The 21,192-nt window shown below is 26.0% G+C and overlaps 7 protein-coding genes across 13 annotated transcripts in view; 2 read left to right on the forward strand and 5 right to left on the reverse strand.

Annotated features, from left to right (window-relative positions):
* The window catches only part of LOC126864720 (long-chain fatty acid transport protein 4), a 31,795-nt gene extending 27,281 nt beyond the window's left edge, over positions 1-4,514 (reverse strand). Inside the window, exon 1 of the mRNA XM_050616328.1 lies at positions 3,905-4,514. Coding sequence (XP_050472285.1) covers positions 3,905-3,979 — 75 coding nt within the window. The 5' untranslated portion in view covers positions 3,980-4,514. The remainder of the gene's footprint in view (positions 1-3,904) is intronic.
* The window catches only part of LOC126864725 (cytoplasmic dynein 1 light intermediate chain 2), a 34,887-nt gene that overhangs the window by 8,472 nt on the left and 5,223 nt on the right, over positions 1-21,192 (forward strand). The gene's annotated exons all lie outside the window — the stretch shown is intronic.
* LOC126864733 (ER membrane protein complex subunit 4) lies at positions 6,678-8,275 on the reverse strand. The gene is made up of 3 exons (XM_050616360.1): positions 8,081-8,275; positions 7,354-7,625; positions 6,678-7,073 (listed from the first exon to the last, which is right to left on the reverse strand). Exons 1-3 carry the CDS (start codon positions 8,137-8,139, stop codon positions 6,877-6,879), a joined length of 528 nt encoding a protein of 175 aa, XP_050472317.1. The 5' UTR covers positions 8,140-8,275; the 3' UTR covers positions 6,678-6,876.
* LOC126864724 (EF-hand domain-containing family member B-like) lies at positions 8,233-12,151 on the forward strand. Of its 3 annotated transcripts, XM_050616337.1 has the most exons (11): positions 8,233-8,371; positions 8,868-8,954; positions 9,203-9,358; positions 9,571-9,751; positions 9,892-10,015; positions 10,089-10,223; positions 10,493-10,703; positions 10,788-10,980; positions 11,156-11,233; positions 11,506-11,618; positions 11,711-12,151. In XM_050616337.1, the coding sequence occupies exons 2-11, from the start codon at positions 8,868-8,870 to the stop codon at positions 11,891-11,893; spliced, it is 1,461 nt and encodes a 486-aa protein (XP_050472294.1). In that variant the 5' UTR covers positions 8,233-8,371; the 3' UTR covers positions 11,894-12,151. The 3 variants fall into 3 exon arrangements, with proteins under 3 accessions (XP_050472294.1, XP_050472296.1, XP_050472297.1); XM_050616339.1 differs by lacking the exons at positions 8,233-8,371; positions 8,868-8,954 and adding an exon at positions 8,955-9,098; XM_050616340.1 differs by lacking the exons at positions 8,233-8,371; positions 8,868-8,954 and adding an exon at positions 8,961-9,117.
* On the reverse strand, positions 11,350-13,266 carry LOC126864734 (M-phase phosphoprotein 6). The gene is made up of 4 exons (XM_050616362.1): positions 13,013-13,266; positions 12,842-12,942; positions 12,158-12,550; positions 11,350-11,613 (listed from the first exon to the last, which is right to left on the reverse strand). The coding sequence occupies exons 1-3, from the start codon at positions 13,058-13,060 to the stop codon at positions 12,253-12,255; spliced, it is 447 nt and encodes a 148-aa protein (XP_050472319.1). The 5' UTR covers positions 13,061-13,266; the 3' UTR covers positions 11,350-11,613; positions 12,158-12,252.
* Positions 13,864-16,380, reverse strand: LOC126864732 (MICOS complex subunit MIC27). 2 transcript variants are annotated; one of them, XM_050616358.1, is made up of 6 exons: positions 16,183-16,380; positions 15,751-15,929; positions 15,439-15,560; positions 15,100-15,333; positions 14,594-14,751; positions 13,864-14,002 (listed from the first exon to the last, which is right to left on the reverse strand). In XM_050616358.1, the coding sequence occupies exons 1-6, from the start codon at positions 16,195-16,197 to the stop codon at positions 13,985-13,987; spliced, it is 726 nt and encodes a 241-aa protein (XP_050472315.1). In that variant the 5' UTR covers positions 16,198-16,380; the 3' UTR covers positions 13,864-13,984. The 2 variants fall into 2 exon arrangements, with proteins under 2 accessions (XP_050472315.1, XP_050472316.1); XM_050616359.1 differs by having other exon boundaries at positions 15,751-15,954.
* On the reverse strand, positions 18,823-21,137 carry LOC126864727 (WW domain-containing oxidoreductase). 4 transcript variants are annotated; one of them, XM_050616350.1, is made up of 7 exons: positions 20,925-21,137; positions 20,689-20,753; positions 20,215-20,340; positions 19,906-20,101; positions 19,631-19,816; positions 19,267-19,522; positions 18,823-19,193 (listed from the first exon to the last, which is right to left on the reverse strand). In XM_050616350.1, exons 1-7 carry the CDS (start codon positions 21,011-21,013, stop codon positions 18,984-18,986), a joined length of 1,128 nt encoding a protein of 375 aa, XP_050472307.1. In that variant the 5' UTR covers positions 21,014-21,137; the 3' UTR covers positions 18,823-18,983. The 4 variants fall into 4 exon arrangements, with proteins under 4 accessions (XP_050472307.1, XP_050472304.1, XP_050472308.1 ...); XM_050616347.1 differs by having other exon boundaries at positions 20,215-20,451; positions 20,925-21,136; XM_050616351.1 differs by having other exon boundaries at positions 20,930-21,125.

The following is a 21,192-nucleotide window of genomic DNA, read 5'->3' on the forward strand; positions in this document are numbered from 1 at the left end:
TCTGATAAGTGTTTCGATGTTTAACAAACAAAAAATTTACATAAACAATTATGTAAAGAGTATAATACTCAACAAAATTACTCAAATATAAAAATCAATTTATTTATATTATAAGATCATTTATTATTGAAATTATATATTTTTTCAAAAATCTTTTTCATTAATACATTATCGACCTCTACTAGATCGATATTGGATACAGATGATAACAGATATCAATGTTAACGAGTATCGATAAGTTATCGATGACTTTCAAATTATCCATAAAACAAATAAAAATTTCAATTCTATAAGCATGTTTTAATACTACATTTAATATTTTCTATTAACTGCAATACATTTAAAATGAACTATTTTAAACTTATAGCAATTTTTGTCTTTTGCATTTGTAAATAACATTGACGATAATATGTATTCGCGCACAGTTAAAATGTATACCTCGAATACTTTTCACTTCTTTCAAATATAAAATTATCCTATTAATGATATTATTATTAACAACATTTTTATACTCATCATCCAGTAATATACATAAAATACAATACTTTATGTTAATTTACAAATTAAAATTGAAGAATGTGTTACGACCTCGCGTAATTATTCTAATTTAGACAATCTGTGTATTTCTAACGTCAAGGAGTAAGTAATTCACACGGTACAATATAGAGAAATGGATAAATGTTGATTTTAATTTTTTAAAATTGTCTCAGGACAACTATGATATATATACATATATATAGGTGATAATAAAATATATTAATAAAATATAATAGTGAAATATATAGATAAAATATACAATTAGGATTTTCCTGCTTAAGAGTGTATCTGTATGCGTCAAAATACCAATGAAATTGCGGTCACCAAGAAGTTTCATAAGAACAAGGAACTACAGCAAAACCAGTTAATATGCCCCAGTTGCCACAAAGAAATGCATACCGTTATGTGCGAAGATTATACTGGTGTTAGCATTAAATGTTTGTGAAATATTTATGAAAAATGTCTATCGAAAAATATTATAGCTGCAAAGAACGTTTTGCAGCGATAGCAATACAAGTATAAAACCTCGTTCTAAGTTTCAGGAATTCTATTTTCATAGAAACAGAATGTCAAGTACCATTTCTAGGCTTATCTTATATTTTCTATTCTTAGTGTAACAAATATTTATCTAAAGATAATTATTTAGAAATTATTAATAAAAATGATTTATAATATATAAATTGTGTCAGATAAAAATTTATCAAATAGGTGTATGTATGTATTTTGCAGACAATTATTGAATCGTCACGACACAAAAATAGAAAGCTCATAGTTGCAATCTCTTTTTATATATTTCATATTTTTTATAAGAAATGATATTACGTATTTTATAAAACCTTAAATATCTCTTTGCTGATCTTATTTCAGATAAGTGCATGGCTCGTAATTATTAACTAATAGCTAAGAGAAAATATTCAATGACCGTCAGTATTAACTCAATGTTGAAGTCCATCATACACGCACTGTTGCACACTTTCTATTACATCCGACGTAACCATGCAGGAGTAACTCATTCTAATACAATCGTTGCTTACTTTACGCGAGACTTTCATATTCCTTGAATTTCAGTCTTACAGCCCTTTTGGTTGCTCGCACTTCAAAATATTGATTTTCTTTATTTAAGGATATCTTATATATATTTTGTAATTCATTTCAATTAAAGAATACCATCTATACTTTCGAATTATTTTTTCAGGTAGAACAACGTACCGTCAATCATCCACTTATGCTCAGTTAGGAATTAGCCAAGTTCACGCGTATTTGACAATATTTTTCAAACTCGATTTTGTCAGAAATGAAATCATAATTTTCGTCTTATTTCGAAACGTAGACTCTTCCTCGTCCCACTTCTACCATTATTTCATTTATATTATTTCAATTATGTATTTCAATTTTTTATAACACAGGATATTTAAGCTTCTATTTTAAATCTCTTTTTATATGTACGGAGCAATTATTAGATTAATTTTATTAGTTTATTGCGAAGATATTAGGATCCATCGTTATCCATAATAGAAATCCATCGTTGATGACTCTTTTTCAATAATGTTTAATCCTTTTACATTTGAGATATTTCTTACACAAAAGGCATTGAGCGCGTTTATCGATTCTACTTAGCATGGTACGAGTTTCACAAAATGTAATCAACTGTAAATTAATAAACGTAATAATATACAATACTACTGTAATTGGGACAATTAAGAAATAACTGTTTACCATGTAACCATGTTTCACATTAATTTAATAATAATACCGAAGTGCATGCAAGCAAAGAAAGGATAATAATAATATATGTATATTTAAAAATAGAAATTTTTATGGCACATGTATCTCGTAAAAGATGTAGTTACTTTCCACCATATGAGAGAAAATAAGACCGAATTGTTTTGACCCACTAAGGACCAATATTGCATTCACGGAACATCTCATTTACAATCTATTTTTAGATTATTTACATTATCGATTTTGTGCTTTAACGTTGTGATTATGAAAAGAAAACTAAAGAATTTGTTTAACATTTTTTTTCAATCAATATTCCTTCTTACACCACTCTTCTACAATTTCAGAAAATGTTCAAACATTCAAATATTTATAACATCATCATACCAGTTTTTTTCCAAATTATAAAATCCTTCTTTTTGTAATTTTGATTTGCTTACCGGACTTCTCTATATTTTCTCTGTATGTATTATTGTGATATATCTTTTTTACCTTAATAAAACGATAAATTATTTTATTTATACCTCTCAATAATGTTGCGCTTAAGGATGAATTAATCCTTGACGAGATAAATGTGTATGTCACATGATTCTTTTTACCAGATATTAGAAAATGAATGGGAATAAAGTTCATTCGTTATCAATTATGCATTGCTAAAATTTAACGAATAAGTATATGTAAGAAAACAAGCTGGTTTAAAAAATTAAAAATACATAACTTAAAAAAATTTAGCCATTTAATGCCGTTCTAGTCTGAAATAAAAAAATTTATGTATCATAAAAATGACTTTCTCTATATTTCTTATAAAATAAAACGTCTGGGAATGTTATCGTCATCGAAGTAAACGAAAATCGGTATTTGTGAGAATATTTAGTGGGGGAAAGCAATCTGGCTGCCATTCTCCTACCGCAGAAATTTATTATTCAAGAAAGCATAATTTACAATGAAACAACGGAAATGACACGTTAATATACTTTGCTCAATCCATTTCATTAAATTTCTGATTTTCATCAAGGCAATACATTTTTATGAGAATCGTCGATTTAAAATTATTATCTACAAAAGAGAATATCATTAATACGTGTAATAGTGGAGGATGAAGTCAATTATTGCGTTGTTCGTGACAACGTATGAAAGTGATATATAAGTCTTATAAATCCTGTTAATTACTGTGTATCTACCATGCGTAAGAAGTGTATTCAATAAACGTTTACGCATAATTATTCAATACTAAATTAATTCCTCTTTACACTTAGCTAACATCTGTAGCATAATAATCATTTTACGTTGAATCTGGTTAGGACATTTATGTCTAAAATTAGCTTCTATTTTTATAAAACTAATGTACGTATAATGTACACTTGTACATAACATGTTACATAACATCTACATTGAAGTATTACCAAATAGGAGAAAAGTTTATTAAGTGAAAACATTTATAACAAATTTATTGCCACGCCAAATATAAATGCCAAATATCAATAAGTGATCTTAAATATCACGCTATGTCTAAATCCTCTTTTTACAGCTTTCGTACATAGTCAGTCTTTTAACTCCGGTTCATACATTAAAATTACTCGAATATATCATTATCGTCACACCAAACGAACGACACTACGTTCACGTTATAAAACAATACAGTACTTACACGATCTTTATCGCAAATTACATCGATCCCATTCCCAGCACTGGTTGCCGGTATTTTCGAAATAGTAGCTGACATGTTCAAACTTATTTCCCTTTGTTGATAATCGTAACATCGACCACTGACTTGAACGTACACATGCGACGATGATATTCCCGCGACTGTGACCCCGAAATGAATCAACCTGATGACTTTGTTTGAAATTCTCAATGTCACAGAAAATTTCACTTCTACCCCGCGGGCATGCACGACTAACTTGCAGAAAATACGCGGCCGGTCGGCAAACGTGTACGTTAATCGTTTACGTACACTGGGTGTATTACGGAATGTATTCAGATAGAAAGGAGTTACTTTTCTCCAGTATCGCGTAACAAGAAAGTCGCGATGCTGATTTTTCAGAACGAAGATTCGTACGTTCGCGGGCAAACCGAACGATCGTAACCGAACCGTTCAACACCGTATAAAAACCCGAACGACGAAAACCCGAAACGAAATCCGTACGAAAACCTGGTGAATATTATTCGATCGAATAAATAGTACTTAAAGAGAGGAATTCACGTGCATACACTGGATTACAAAATGATGTTAGTTTGACGGCGTACTAAAGCGGAATACCTACCGGCACAGCAGTGAGTTTGCTAGACCGATCATACAAGCTGATCTCCCTCCATCGTTTCACAACTGGTCGTACGGAGATACCGGTACAGAGAGCCACATTTTACTCGGCTCAAATTTTATTTACACCCTTTAAGGATGCGATGGTTAGAAATTCACAGCAGCATATTGTTTATTAAATTAAGAAGTTAGTTACCATAAAAAATTTTTGTGTATATACTGTTTGTGTTATATAAAACATTTTGAAATTGTATTGGGATTGCAATGAGACACGATTGTCGTGATTAAATTGGTCATATTTGAAAGCAATCTGAAACTTTGGCGGCAGTATATTCACACACATCATTTAATTTAATGCTATAAGCATATGTATATTTTGACGCAAAGAAACTATTTGAATATTTATCGTATATTTCATACATCTGAAGCTTAGATTGAAATATATAGGGTTCTATCACTGACACATATAAATCGCTCATATTTTTTTTATCCTGTCCTGTTCTATGTACTTGTCTGCGTCGATCTAAGACATCTGTGTTGAGTTTAAATTCCGAGAATCAGCAAATTACTTTGTAACATCAAGTTTTTGGTCTTCCAAATACCGTTTTACGACACGGGCAATGTGCTTTGGGTTATTATCTGCCACATTACGATTTGTATTTATTAGATAAAACACTTCTACCAAAATAAACATTAAATTTCTAAGGAATTGTTACTACTACATCGGTTAAAATTAAAAAATATAAAAAATGACCTAGATATCTACCTGGACCCACATAAGACGGTGTGTATATACATGTACATATTATATTTGAAATCTTAGATCTGTCCTGCTTTCTCTTACAATTATTTCCGGTACATTAATGTGTTCCTGCCTAATTGTAAGTGTTAATAAGATGTTATTCATTCATGAAACAAAGTGAATATCTTACAACCATTCTACATTTTTTTTACTCTCAAACTACGTAGATACACCTAACACTTCAATAATATATTTATAACAACTTCAAAATAATATAACTTAATTTAACTTTCAATTACATATATCTTCACTATGAATTACAAGAAATAGACATCTTTTATTTTAGCACAATATATTTCTAGTTAATATATAAAATTTTTAAGTGAGTATAATACTATTAATATTTTCGAAGTACATACTATATGTATATATTGTAATAAAAATATATGTATTTTACATTTGTTGTCATTTATTTAATCTAAATAATCTAAATAACTTATAATACAAATATATTATATATAATTGTTACAACAGTTTAACTAATTAAAACATCAATGTTTCGAAAACAATAGTCAATTATTACAGTAATTCAAATATTCCCGCTTGCGGTATCGATCAAGAGGGAAGTACAACATATATATATATATACGTATATAAATATGTATATATACCGTGCAATGCAACGAAAGTGTTGCTTTTACAATATACATTATATTTAACTACATAGATTTGAGGAATTTCAGCAAAGCCGTTTGATTTGAAAAAAATTTTAAAAAAACTTAATATAAAAAGTGTTATAAAAATTAATTACTAGACAAGAGTATAAACTTTTAACTATTGTAGATAACCTGTTGTTACCCACAGTAAATATAAACGTAATCAAAGCATAAGAATTTTATTGTAAATGAGTGATTCTGCATAAATCGCACTATTGTACAAAACGTTAATAAGAGCACCTTGAAGAAAGAAAGAAACTTCGTCTTCATATAAAGCTTATTTTGATTTTAAAAGTTAACTAAAAAGTAAAAAGCAATAATCAATTGAAAATGTTTAAATTTTTGGTACATCTAAATGTCTATTTTGCAAATAGTGGTATTATTGAATAGAAATATGTACACTAATATCTTTTTTAGATAACCTTAAGCATTGGGATTTATGCTGGTATATATATAAGTCAAAACTATGAGGTATGTTTTAAAATTGTCATTTCTTAATATACTTTAACTTAATATAATTTAATGTATCCTTTTCCATCGTATAGTAAAATTTATATTTAATAAATATAAATGTTGATTTATTACAGATACCTCGTATAGATGAGCCTAGTAAGATAATAGAACGAATAAAGGAAATTACAGATGAATATAAAAAAAAATAATTAATAATGATTTATCTAATAATACTATTACATTTGTGGAATACGTTTTAATCCAGTTTATTGTACATATATGTTTATATATATAAACATGTAACACAATTTGATTTGGTTTGATTTTAATAAAACATTTTATGTAATGAGTGAATTTATAATTCACATATAAAGTAAAATGTATCTAAATTTACAGCAATTATTTACTTTAAATGTACATATTACATCTTTAAATAATTATATCTTACGTCATACATATATAAATCCACCACTAGAATATTCTAACCGTGCTTGTGGTTCTACAAATGCTAACCAATCGGATGCATGTGTTGGAAGTAATCCCATCGATTGACATTTGTATAATGCTAACGCAATATTTACCAATTGTCCCAGAAAGTACACAAACTTCTGTCCAAAAGCATGAGTTCCTTCTATTACTTTAAATGCTAAAAACAATTATTTTTATGATGAGCATAACTGCTTGTAACAATTTATTTTAATTTACTTGATTACATTTATTTTAATTAAATTATGGTTGCTCTATATGAAGCATTTAAACGTGTAGAATATTTCAGTTCTATATAGATATTTTTGTTTAGGCACTTCAGATTAATTTTTGTTAAAATTAATAGGTTTAGCATGTATTATATATATTTGAATGTATATGATACTAATTTTTTATTTATTATAAAATATATGTATGTAAACATAACTTGATATACTTACTTTGTTGAAGAGTAAATAATGCTTTCACTGGTCTAATTATTAACATACCAACCATCATAATAGGAAATATTGATATGGAATTACCCGCCATGTACATTATAAATAAATTCATCGGAACTTGTTTAAGAGGACCTAGGGCTAAATCCCATGATTTCTTAATTATCAAGTGATTGGAATCAGATTCTCTAATTGAATCGACAGCATGAAATAAAGCAACAGCAGGCGTATAACCTGGTGGTGAAGCAATATCCACATTTTTTTCTTGTTTATTCCTGAAAACCCATGTTTATTTATGAAAAACCCATATTCAGTCACATCATTCTGTTCAAAAATTAATTCTCTGACAAATACAAAACATATCTACATTAATGTAAAATAGACAATAAATATATATAATGAAAATCATCATTGTTAACATTCATTTTGATTAATATCTATAATAAATATTCTAATGCTTGAATTGTTTAATAAGACGATATTAGTACAATGAGAGTGTACTAAATAAAGTACTGTATTCTAACCTCTACATTTTTAAATCATTTAATTATCTAAAACTATTGGAAAAACCACAATTTTCATCAACATATTTATTTTTTACAGTTTAATTTACGAGATTATATAGATCATATAGAAGTATATAAGTTAAAAAATGATTTCAGGAAGTGATCATATTAAAACAAACTACATTGTACATTGAAAATATAACTTGAATGATAAAGTTACCAACTTGTGAGCGAAATCCAAAGCCCATTTAGATCGTTTTATATTTTGCTTAGCTGCTGTCATTATTATTACATATGTCTACACTTATTATATTATGTATTATTATAATTTGTCTGCTCGTTGCTACAATAATATAAACGTACAGTAGATTTACACTATACAATGACAGTATACGACATCAATCAAATGCTAAGTTCGTCAAAAATCAATTCTAATCGATTGTGAAATTTCAATATGTATAAAATTTAGTAATTAAAATTCAGCATTATAAGAAAGAGACACGTATTACTGAAATGTAATAAATAAAACGATATTAGAATTATGGCATTAAAATTTGACATACTTATCGCAATGAAATAATTTGAAAAAAGATTAAAATCGTAATCATATTTATTTTAACATCTCACGAAAAGTTATTAACATTAAGTAATTGTTATGTAATAAATAAAAATTATGTTTAAATGACATTAAATGATGAAATAATAATTTTAATTATTTCCGTCTTAAATACCAGAAATGAGCAGAACATTTTATATACAGAAATAATATTGATAGATATGAAATTAAATTTTAATTATGTATATATTTTGATTATTTCTTTTTATTTCTAAAGGAGCAAATTAAAAATGAAATATAAAAAAAATGATAATGTATAGTACAACTTTTATATTTTATTTCTTTTGTTAAATTTGCTTCTACATAGATATTGATTAAGAAAATTTGATAGTTCAACTGCAATTGATAATATTGTACTTCATGTTTCTTTTACTTACTTAATATTTTATTTTAAGATGGAAAAATGTAAAAGTACTATAAATTCAAGAAATCAGCTTTTGGGTTTAGTCCATGAAGATGAAAATGCTTACAGCAAAAGCTTCGTAAGATTGTGTTTTATTAGTAAATTTTAACTATTTTTTAGGCACATATTTTTTTCGATATAGGCTTAGAAGCATGAATGTAAAATTGATAAAATACAGATTCGAGATTAAAAAATGTTTTCACAGTCAATTATTTTTTACGTGGTAAATTTATAAAACATTAGTGCGTTATTTTAAAAATAAAATAACAGAATATTGTTTTACTAAATGTTTATGTACATATGTATCTTATGATTTGTTATTTATAGAAAACCTCAACATCTAGCATTAAAGAATGTTTTACAGAATATTCTTTAGAAGATAAAGTTGAAGCTTTGAGAAATATATTTGTTCATAATGAAAGGCATACACAAAAGTTACCACCGATCATGAGCAATATACATAATTCGAAACGAATAATTGATGTAAGACTGAAATCTACTATAACAAAATCTTTTTTATCATAATTTATGTTTATTATAATTTATTATATATAATTATATAATTTCCAGAATTAAGTTTTTAATATTTGTAACTTCTTCTTATAAATAAAGTTTGATTAATTAATAATAGTAAAAAACATCGTTGTGTAGTAAATATAAAAGTAATGTTTAATGTATTTTACAAATAATTCAAGGTGAAAGAATGTTTACAACCAGATGAAGAGACATCATTTCAAACAATTATTTCTGAATTAAGAAATACTGTTATGAACAGTTATTGGAATAAAGAAGTTGGTAAAACACGTTACCAAATTTCAAATCTACCAGTGGGTATGAAACCACTGGAAGTAACTTTTGGAAAAAAGCTTAAGTCTGGTATAAAATATCACCAATTAGTATATTTATAATAAAAAAATATAACTGCAATATAATATATACAATTTTGATTATTTGCCAATTTTTGTAATTGAATAAAGTTTATGAAATATTTTCATAAAATATTTTTTACTAATTAGGAGAAACTATGGGTGAACTTCTTAAACAAGAAATAATAGAAAGTGATATTCCAGAACAGAATATTTTTGAAATGTATAAAAAAAGTCATAACAGTTATTTACCTGCAGAACAAATTAAAAGACAGTATGAAATAATGAAATCTGCCAAATGGCAATTATTAACTTACATACTACATAACTTTAAATTAAATTTTCAGATATAAGAAACCATTTGATCAAAATTCTTGTTTTGGAAAATTATGGAATGCTAATACCAAAGGTGAACGACTAAAAAGACTCTTAACATGGATTGCAGATCCAGATCATTCACATTCTCGTATTGGTGAAGTAAAGTAAGAGTAATAGCTTCACTAGTTACAATGGTAGGAATAAATATCATTGTAACTAGATATAGTAAAGCTATTAATTATGTTATTACTGGAAAATCATATTATAATTATGATAAGAAAAAGTAGAAGAAACGAAATTTTTATTTAAGACAAAAGTAATATAAATTATGACTAACATCTTTATGTTAAATGAAAGAAACATCACGTTAATTTTAGAAAAAAGTAGATAATAGTTCTTCATTTTTAATGTTCCAATTATTTGAATATTTTAGAGATATCATGAATATAATAGATGATAAAGTATATGAAAAAAAAGGAATATCTGAAATGTTAAATATTTTAAGTGATTGTCCTATAAATAATGAAGTGGTAGTGCAACAGGGCTATTTACAATATATAAATAGTTTACGTCTGAAATTGAAGAAGCATGTTCCAGAAATTCCATTTTTAGATATTTATGAAGATTTATTATCCCTTGATAAAGTATTACATTAATCTTATTTCATTTTGCTATCTGTATAAAACTTGAAGACAAGTTAATTAAAGTGATTTTATATATGTTCATAGGATTATACAAACATTTTATCAGAAGATAAAGTCTTTTCTATCTTAGCTAAATATAAAATATATATAAATAAGACATTTCTAACACCTATATTAGATCTTCTTCAAATACGTAAGGAAGAGAATGTAAAGTATGAAGAGTTATTAAATCTCTTAAACTGGAAATATGACTTTCCTACATTACCAAAGATAGAAAGTAATGTATTTTTTAGAATTAATTCTTCCATTTGTTTCATAAATTTTAATTTTTACATGGTATATACATAAATAATATGTTAAAATACACATATTAGAATACTTTTTTAATAACATATCATTTTTCTAAATTATAATATTTAACATTAATGTCTAATATTGCATCATTTTTTCAGAAATTCCTTCAGAATGTCAACATTACAGTACTACATACAATACTACAATAGGAAATATAGAAAGCATAGATATTACAAGTTAGTAGTATGTTCTTTATATATTTTAGATGAAATAAAAATATATAATAAATAAATAATAATAAATATATATAAAGATAGACAAAATTTCATTTTTGAAAAACATAAAAATAACATTCTTCAGAAAGATGTATTTTTATTTTTGCCTTCTTCAATAAATTGTTATATTAATTCTTTAAGTTAAAAAATATGTATTTCAAATGTAAATAAAATAATATTAAAAATATTATAAACATTAAATCATCATGACAACAATATCATTATTTTTACAGATATTCCAGCAGCAGGAATTTCTTATGTAGATTTGGATAGATGTACTGCTTACAGTCTTATACTTCCAAATATTTTTACAAAACATGGTCTTATCCCAACAGATCTATCTAGAGTATGTTTGAAAATAATTTATATAGTATTTGAAAAAATTTTAATTTTATAATATAAATATACATGTCTTGTTAATTATATTTCAAATAATAGCTTCGAAATAAGGAAGAAATAAAAAATATTTTTGAAACTATTGGAATCCGATTCCCCAATAACATCTTCGATTTGCTTTGGAAAAAAGGACAAGAAAAAAGCTATACAGATAATGTATCCATAGAAATTTTTGGAAGTTTGCTTGATCAATATGATGATTTAATTGATGATAAAAATAATTAAAATCTATAATTTAATACTGGAATTTAATAAAATATATACGTATATAACTATATTATACGAAATTACAAAGTATTTTTTATAGCATGTCTACATAAACATATATTTAGCTAAATTACGTTTAAATATTTTTTAATATCAGTTATGCAAATAATTATTTCAGTAATATTTTATAAATCTTAGTAATAAAAAGTTTATTATAATCTACATAAAATGTGTAAATATTTTATATGTATATATATATATTACATATTATTATACAATTACCTTAGAAACTGGTATTCAATTCAGCAAGTAATATTTACATAAAAATTTCTATTAAAATTAATATATATACAAATGTAAATCATTCTTATCAAATATTAATATTGTGGTTTCAAAAACTTTGGTTTTTTTGGTGATAGTTCATAATCCTTATGTTTTTTTAATAATTTTTCATATTTATGTTCAATCTTTGTCAGTTTCCTATAATTTTTCCAATTTTTTGCCAATTGCTCATCTGAAATATCTACTTCTTGTTTTTCTTCCATCTCCGTATGTTCATCGTTTCGTTCCTCTTCCATGAATTTTTCTATTTCAGGATTCATTCCTTGAAAACTTACTCTGCCATCGATTAACTTCTCACAGAAGATATAACTAGGTTCAATGATAAATCTTTCTCTTAAATAAAAAGTAAACAGATAATTTTAATCTTTTTATGAAATACATATTCGTTTTATTCAAAATAGATTGTGATTATAGATGTACATATTGCTTTATTTTGTCATGTAAAAATTACGTTTATTATAATAATTGTTAGTTGTTACTGTGCAGTTACTAAGTGATATAAATATTTTATTTTACACATTAATTGACAAATTATAATTATTAAAAAAATAATGAGATATCCAAATACTTATGTGTTAAGTTTAAACTTGTTAAAATATTCGTTTAAGAATTGCAAAAACTTACGAATCTTTCTTCATACGTTTCGTCAGTTCATTCCCAAAATATTCTTCACCTTCTTCATGAAATTGCTGTTTCTCTACTTTTTCTTTCGTCCGTTTCATAAACTAATAAATAAATAATATTCATTAAAATATAAAATTTTATACACAATTTTATACAATTTTGTTAACTTACTTTCATTTCTAAAATACTTTTTGATAATTTTGCTTTGTTAACACTCATTTTTGTTTTTCCTTTTTAAATTAAATATACAAAATATAAAATACAATTGTTATTTTTGTAGTTCAGATTATATTTCAATGAAAATATGTGTAATAATGTATTATGATTAAAAACTTCAGTATAGCACGTGGTTATTGTTACAATGTACAAAAAACGCGGAGCCGTATTTTGGATATGGTGGTACCATCTACCTGGTAAGTCAATAACTAACAAGAAATGAAATTTTTAACTGGTAGATGACGCCATTAAAGTTTTAATTTAATTCCTGAAGAGTTTAAGAACTCGCCTTGCGGATTAAGAAATTTTATTTCTTAATTTCGTTTCAAAGAGATTAGTTCTACCGTTTTACTGCTAGGTGGTTGTAGTGTTTCATGACCCGCTAACTGAATGATTTTTTAAATTTTCTTCTAATTTTGAAACTAGGAAAACTGTTTAAATAAAACTAATTTCACTTAATTCTTTAGGTTGCAAAATTTCATTTATGTACTCATAAGCTGAAAAATTTTACCTAGGAGCCGAAAAATTTGGTTTTGATTCTACTTACCCAAGCCAACGTGCACTATATATTTCAAATATATTTACATTTGAATCTTTTTATGAAATTATTTGAAATTGAAAACAAAAAAAAAATGTCAACAATTTAAAAAATTTTACTGTGCTTCTACATATAAATAGTCAATATTAAGTATTTATTACTTTTAGTCTAATAACTTTAGAATAACAAATAGATAATGTAACAAACAATTGAAACAAATCATAATCTTTTATAGTCATGTATTGGATTATTTAATAACGAATTGAAATTACTTCTCATGATTTTTATTTACAGATATTAAAACTTTACATAATTTTTATATTATATTGAATTATTAAATATTCATTAACTAATGTTGCTAATTCATTACTCTTTCTTCTCTGAATTCTTCACTTCTTTGTATTTAGCTAAAATACAAAAAAATAATAATTACATCTTAACATAACGTTTGAATGTGAATTATTGAATGTCTGGTGTTAAAAGGAAATGTTTATTTAATCAGGTAAAGGAAATATTTATAAAAGTAAATAAGGATGACAATAGGCAGAGTACCTATGTGATTATACATCTACTTAATCAGAGATTTTGATTTCTTTGAATTTTGTACTTTTATGGGAGAAGTTTCTTTTACTGTTACTAATTCATGAGAATTTGAATCTCCTTTATTGTGATGAAATGAGACGTAATGAGCTTCTGATAAATTATCTCCTTCAGATCTTCCAAAGACTAAGACAAAAATTTTTGTAAAAAATCAATTTTAACATTAAAAAATGCAATGTTTTACCGTTATGAAAAATCTATTATTATTAAGTATCTTTAATATAAATTTCATGTTCCTCTAAATTTTTGTAATATTCAATTTTGGAGATTATATTCATCTAAAGTTAAATATGTCATAGAATACATTGTACTGTACAATGGCAAACTATATTAACATTATTATTGTGTAAGGTACAGGAGGAATGATGCAATAAAATAATTTTGTTGTTGCATCCTACCTCCACTTTTTCAGTTGTATTGGTTGATACAGTTGTATCGCTCGTTTCTTTTTTAAAAAGTCGAGCTATCATACGAAAATATTCTGATTCAAGCACACTTTTCAGTAATGGAAATTCATTTACTGAAATTTCCTTTTTGTTACTATCCCCTGGTTTCACTGAAATTTTTAATGAAGCATTGAAATTTATACTATACTTTTGTATTATAAACACATAATGTATTACATAAGGTACATTTACAACACATTTTTTTATATCCATTTCTGTATTTTTTTACAAACGAATAAATTTGTTAACAATTTGTTAACAAGACTTTAATATAAAAAGTGTCCTAAATTCAATTTTAAAATAGAAACATCATTTTAGTATTAATAATAAACAGTATTATGTGTGAAAGAGTTCATATTGCTTGCCATTTGTATGATTAATACATAAAATAAATAAATAGATTTAAGATCATATTAACAGTTGTGTAGAGCAATAAAAGTATAAAGTAATATACATACCACCATAAATGAAATTGTAACTAATATTTCCATAGTGTTCTACTGTGTTTAATGCTTGTTTTGCTTCTTTGGGGAAACAAATACATCCAACAATACTAGCACCTGTAGTTGTATAAAACAGTCTTTTTAATATGCCTCCTCTGAGACTGAATATTAATCCTGATAAACCACCAATACCAACAGCTCCTATTCGTGGCATAATATTGGCTTCATCTTGGAGGTAATCAACTGCAACTGAAATAATATTACATTTTATTAATACTAATAGATTTGCATGCCATAGCACGTTCCAATTATATGAAAGTATTTCTAAATTTTATACTACACATAAATGCATACATTTAAGATTTTCAAAGGTACTTGAAACATCATGGGAAACCCTGTCTAATGTAACTTTTATCTCCCTCACTGTTTGACGTACTTTTCTAATATTTTCTTCCACAATAGAAGGATATTCTATGCTATAAAAAATTAATCATAATGGATTGATTATCTTCATAATGTAGTACAATGTTTTCTTATAGATTTTACTTCTTAAAAAATTTTTTAAAATAATGAATCTATATTTTAGATAAATCACATTTTCATAAAAGTCCTTTAAGAAACAGGGATAAAAATAATGTTATCAATATGAAATTACTTGCGCTTTACCATGGCATCTGCTTAGAATACCCATCATCGATAGAATAAATGGGTAATTCTGATGGTTTTATTAATTTCTTTCCTTGTGTTTCATTACTACATGGTGTAGTATCTTCAGGAGAAGTTGGAGGTTTCATTGCTGGTACTGCAGCACATAGCCCACACGGCATCAAGAATTTCTTGAACAACTTCATGTAAATATATATTTGATTTCTGTTTTCCATATTAGTAATAATATTTAAATTACTTTTGAGAAACTGTTTGCATTTATTAGAAATAAACAATGTTTAATAGTAATTAAGAAGCTATATTAAAAATTTCCTTACATTCTAGTATTTATTTAATTTAACAAATGTAACGGAAAATATAAAGTAAAATGAAATGAAAGAGAAATCATAAAATTAAAATAAACGATAGCGAAAACGTCATGTTTATAATTACCATTATTCGATACATTTTAAAATGCGATTTAATGATAATTTTCTTAAGAACACGTAATTCCTTATAAACTATGTTAGAATGTTTGAAATAATTTATAAAGATATCCGAGCATTATCAAAATTATGAACGAATTATAATTTGGCACTGTAGAAAATTAGTTCTACAGGCCAAAGACGAAGGATGCGACATCTAAGGTTACTTTCAGAAGACGCAAAATTATGAAATATTTAAAAAAAAACAAAAATGATGAAAACACATGTACATATTGTTAAATATTTACCCTGTTCAAATTTTATTACCATCGAATAATGTAATTAAAATTTATTTAAGTAATGAAACTCCTTTTTTACTGAAAAAATAAATATTTAAAATATTCATTACTAATATTGCTCTTAGTAAAATAAGATAAATAAATATTATCAATTTTTAATATTTATATTTAAACTTAAGTAAAATAAATGCAAAAATATTAATTTTAAATATTCTATAGATATTTTAAAAGTACAATATGTATACAGTATGTATAAGGTGTATGTGTATATACTTACCAAATTTATATTCGACTTTAACCAAAATTTATGCAAAAACGACGTAGGACTTAATCACTAAAATCAAAAATCTTTGTACATTTTGTACTTACATTACTTTACACAAAATTGACATGATGTTTCAAGGCTTTGTTTATGCTGTCAATTGTAAATATTCGTAACAGTTTAAAAAAAAGAAAATCGGAATGTTGTATAAATTTTATTTTTTTCTGTGTTATATGTTGTTATATATAATACAAACTACAATGAGTTTAGAATTTTTTCTTCCTTAAAAATTAAGTATTTTGTAATTCGTTAATTGATACTTCAATAGTCATAATAAATTGCATTATAGGAATTATTATTTAAATACATACTTTTATGCCAGTTCTTCCAAATTCTACTAACACACGTGGTTGATAATCATCGCATCGATGAATTGGTTCTCTGCAAGTTATATCTCTGCCAAATATATTTCCAATAGTAGATTCTAAAAATCTGTGTACGTAGTTGTGCATAACGATTCCAAAAGATAATGTATAATTTCACTACTTAATTTTTTAATTTTTACGTTTCGTACAAAATCGGAAGTATTTAATGAGTCATTTTTATATGTTTGTGTATATGAATTTCTGTTGTTTTCACATATATTGCCAATTTGTTTGAAAAAACATGAGCACAGCTTTTTTTCTTTGTTACTGAATAAAATATTTTGTTACGTATTTAAATTTTACATGAATATTTGAGTAGGAAAAATATTCTTTTTATTTTTTAATTTTATTAGAAATTTTATAAAATAAATATTACTGAAAAAAAGTTTGTATAATTTTTTTATTTTTACATATATCATACTAATTTAATTTGAAAACATGAAATCTTCTAAAAGTTTAGGAAAAAAGCTTTTTTCTTACACATCAACTAAATTCCTTAAAATTAATTTGCAAACATTTCACGAAAGATGTCCATTTTTTTAATTTAACAAAAAATAATAGTTGAATACAATCTCAATATACATAGATATATGTTTTTAATGTATTGAGTTGTCTGGAAAGTTTGTGCTGTTTTCGGTAGGTGACATTACAACAGGTTTGAATATATCAGAATAATTTAAAACAAATGACACGTGTCCATATTCTAAAAGATGATATTTCAGGCATCTTTAGAAAAGGGTTTGATTGGAATATATTATATATAAACTTTTGTTAGTTTTATATGCTCTTAAATGTGGAAGGGCAAAAATGTCACACAAGTAGCAAACAAGATAAGCGCTGTTTATGGTAACGGTGTTATATCAGAAAGAACTGTGTTATATCAGATCAAAACATTGGTCGAGAATAACCTACGCTATACATGTGAATTAGCAGAAATATACCAAAATCTACTATTCACGAACATTTTGTGAAGCTTGACTATATAAACCGTTTTGATGTATAGGTTCCCCCCAAAATTTAACAGAAAAAGATTTGATGGATCGCATTTCCATTTGCGATTAACTCTATAAACGCAGCGAGAAACACCATTTTTAGAGCAAATAGTGACGGGAGATGAAAAATGCACTATTCATAATAATGTTGAGTGGAAAAGATCCTAGAAAAAGCGGAATGAATCGCAAGTAAACAAATTACAGACAGCAATTGAACAAAAACGTCCAGAACTATCTAATCGGAAGGGTGTCTCATTGGGACAATGCACGGCCTCTTATGTCTTTGACTACTTGACAAAAGCTGTTGAAGCTTGGTTGGGATGTGCTACCCCACTCACCATATTCAGCAGACATTGCACCCTCAGATTTTCAGCTATATAGATCATTACAAAATTCCCTTAATGGCAAAAACTTTAACTCTTTGGTCAACCTGAAAAATCATATTGCAACGTTTTTTGCTGAAAAACCTAAGAAGTTCTGGAAGGATGGAATATTCAAGTTGATTGAAAGATGGAGGATGATTGTGGAACAAAATGGCAGCTATATAATTCAATAAATGTATATCGATATTTAAATGTGCTACGTTTGAATTTTTCTCAAAAATTAGGAGGAACTTTCCAAGCAACCCAATACATAAATAGCTTCATATACGACCATAAATAGAATTTAGGAAAAATGTATTAAATTACAAAAGATATAAAACCAAATTTATTGAATATAGAATTTGTGATGAAAATAGATATAAATTTCTTATTAATATTTTAAATCTATTAAAAATTTTTGATTGATTAAAATATTCTTTGAATTCATGTTTTCTGTTCATTCATAACAATATTGTATAATAATATTTTTCATTTTAAATCAAATTTTTCATGAAATTTCCTAACTTTTATAGCAGAAACAAACATTTTTTCACTAACAAACCATAATCTTTCTGCTAGTGCGGGGTTTAATGCAGTTTTTGATGGATCACAACGATAACAATTACTGAAATAACATCCAGTTATCCCTTCCAATTCTGGTGCACTTGCGCAGAAAACTGGTGTACTAGCAGCTTGTTGCTGTGTGATTTGAAAAAAAAAATTGTAATTACGTTTTCTCAAGTATTCTGTTTTAAATAACTGATTATCTTACCAGCGATTTTGTAAAAGGTCGTACTAGCATGAACATTAATCGGAGTATCCATGAATAACGACTTAATGAAGAAGAAACCATATTACCAGGATGACAACAAAAGACATTTACAGAAGGCCACCGTTTTGCTAATTCTTGTGCAAATAAGATATTACATAGTTTTGAATTATTATATGCTTCCATAAACCAATATTTATATGGAGGAGGAGATAAAGTTAATCGATGAAAATCTTCTTCTTTTCTTAAATTTGAAAATCTATTGGTAAAAATAAGATATCATATATCAATTTTTATTACAGAAAAAGAAGATATTTGTTATTATATAATATATGCAATATTATATTTATTAAAATGTTTTAAATACCTGTGTGATTCACTTGAAACTATCACTACTCTGGAATTATGACAACGTTGTAGTGGTTCTTTTAATAAAAGAGTAAAGTAAAATTGAGAAAGATGATTTACTTGAAATGTTGTTTCAAAACCATCTTTTGTAAGTGCATATGGAATTGCAAAGACACCAGCATTTAAAATAAGGATATTTAAAGTGCTAAAAATGTAACAGATGTAATGTAAATATGGTAAATTTGTTATGAAAATATATTGCTATTAATGATAGTTTTACCCATCTAAGCATACCTATATTTTTGGTTAAATTCATCAGCTGCTTCTTTAACACTATATAATGATGACAAATCCAAATGTAATGTTTCACACATAACATTTTCTTTTTCTTGTTGTATTTTTTGTATTGCTTCTGCACCTTTTTCTAGATCTCTACAAGCTAAGATAACTTTACATCCATGTAGAGCTAATGATCTAGCTGTTTCAAATCCTTAAAAAATATAATTAGGTAGAGAAAAATAACATACTAAATTGTCTATAAAGGTAGAATTATTGTTGATTACAACTGATCTGAATAGTATGAAATGTATGTAACATATATACCTATCCCAGTATTGGCACCTGTAACTATGGCAAGTTTACCCCTTAAGTCTCGACCATGTAAAACAGATAATGCTGTGCTACTACTATCAAAACGTTGTCTTATAGGCTGTGATGATTCTCTATATTCTGTAGCAAATGCAAGCCGAGGGTCAGTATATGTTGTTGTACGATTTATATGATCGACAAATAAGACTTGACCATCTTCTGACACACGTTTTTCCCATCCAGATGGCAGTTCTTATTGATAAATAACATTATCAAATTTTATTCATAACAGTTAATGTTTGAAACTTGTTAATAACTGCATAATTATTTATCATCAAGTTCAAAAAGTACATAGATGTAAATATTTAAGTATCAAAAGTACATAGATGTAAATATTTAAATATTATAAATTAATATGTACTATGACATAAGTGGTTAATTAAAAATTTAGATTGTACATATATAAAAATTTATATAGTAATATTGTACCTCCCCCAACAGTTTTTGTTCGACCAGTTCTAGGGTGTGTCCATTGTGTGCCCTTTGTATAATGACTAAAAACAAAATAGTATTGAGATTTACAAAATTACATTTTACAGATGTATTATAGATAGATAATTTTATATTAAGTCTTAAGTACTGGATGTAACACTAGGTTTTATTAATATCTATAATTTATATCATAATAATAACAATAATAATATATAACGAATACTATTATTTACTTTACATAGTAGACATTTCCATTAGGAGTTGTCATTTCTTCCCATCCAGGGGGTAATTCATCTTCACTATCGGATTCATTTAAAATCATCCTCTTTTCTTCTTATTTTATACTAATTTATATTGAATTCTTTATCGCCTTACTTGGGTTTACTGAGTACGTATTTGCTTATACCATGAGTCTATAACGTATATCGATTTATATCATGTGTTACCAACAATATAATCAAAAAAGTACATAACAAATAACGGTTTATCTGATGTGTTACC

This window comes from Bombus huntii, chromosome 4 (assembly GCF_024542735.1).
Source record: "Bombus huntii isolate Logan2020A chromosome 4, iyBomHunt1.1, whole genome shotgun sequence".
Taxonomy (NCBI): Eukaryota; Metazoa; Arthropoda; class Insecta; order Hymenoptera; family Apidae; genus Bombus; species Bombus huntii.

Excerpts from the sequence above, each read along its gene's own strand:
- LOC126864733 (XM_050616360.1), bottom strand. The coding sequence starts at position 8,139 with ATGACAGCAGCTAAGCAAAATATAAAACGATCTAAATGGGCTTTGGAT. Across the intron at positions 7,626-8,080 it reads GCTTTGGATTTCGCTCACAA|GAATAAACAAGAAAAAAATG; the intron begins GTTGGTAACTTT and ends ATGGGTTTTCAG. Across the intron at positions 7,074-7,353 it reads ATTATTTACTCTTCAACAAA|CATTTAAAGTAATAGAAGGA; the intron begins GTAAGTATATCA and ends AATTGTTTTTAG.
- LOC126864724 (XM_050616337.1), top strand. The coding sequence starts at position 8,868 with ATGGAAAAATGTAAAAGTACTATAAATTCAAGAAATCAGCTTTTGGGT. Across the intron at positions 10,224-10,492 it reads TCTCGTATTGGTGAAGTAAA|AGATATCATGAATATAATAG; the intron begins GTAAGAGTAATA and ends TGAATATTTTAG. Across the intron at positions 11,619-11,710 it reads TCCCAACAGATCTATCTAGA|CTTCGAAATAAGGAAGAAAT; the intron begins GTATGTTTGAAA and ends TTCAAATAATAG.
- LOC126864734 (XM_050616362.1), bottom strand. The coding sequence starts at position 13,060 with ATGAGTGTTAACAAAGCAAAATTATCAAAAAGTATTTTAGAAATGAAA. Across the intron at positions 12,943-13,012 it reads AAAGTATTTTAGAAATGAAA|TTTATGAAACGGACGAAAGA; the intron begins GTAAGTTAACAA and ends TTTATTTATTAG. Across the intron at positions 12,551-12,841 it reads AAACGTATGAAGAAAGATTC|AGAAAGATTTATCATTGAAC; the intron begins GTAAGTTTTTGC and ends TTTTTATTTAAG.
- LOC126864732 (XM_050616358.1), bottom strand. Across the intron at positions 15,561-15,750 it reads TATTCTAAGCAGATGCCATG|CATAGAATATCCTTCTATTG; the intron begins GTAAAGCGCAAG and ends AATTTTTTATAG. Across the intron at positions 15,334-15,438 it reads TACCTTTGAAAATCTTAAAT|TTGCAGTTGATTACCTCCAA; the intron begins GTATGCATTTAT and ends ATATTATTTCAG.
- LOC126864727 (XM_050616347.1), bottom strand. The coding sequence starts at position 21,013 with ATGATTTTAAATGAATCCGATAGTGAAGATGAATTACCCCCTGGATGG. Across the intron at positions 20,102-20,214 it reads AGGTGCCAATACTGGGATAG|GATTTGAAACAGCTAGATCA; the intron begins GTATATATGTTA and ends ATATTTTTTAAG. Across the intron at positions 19,817-19,905 it reads GAATTTAACCAAAAATATAG|CACTTTAAATATCCTTATTT; the intron begins GTATGCTTAGAT and ends TTACATTTTTAG.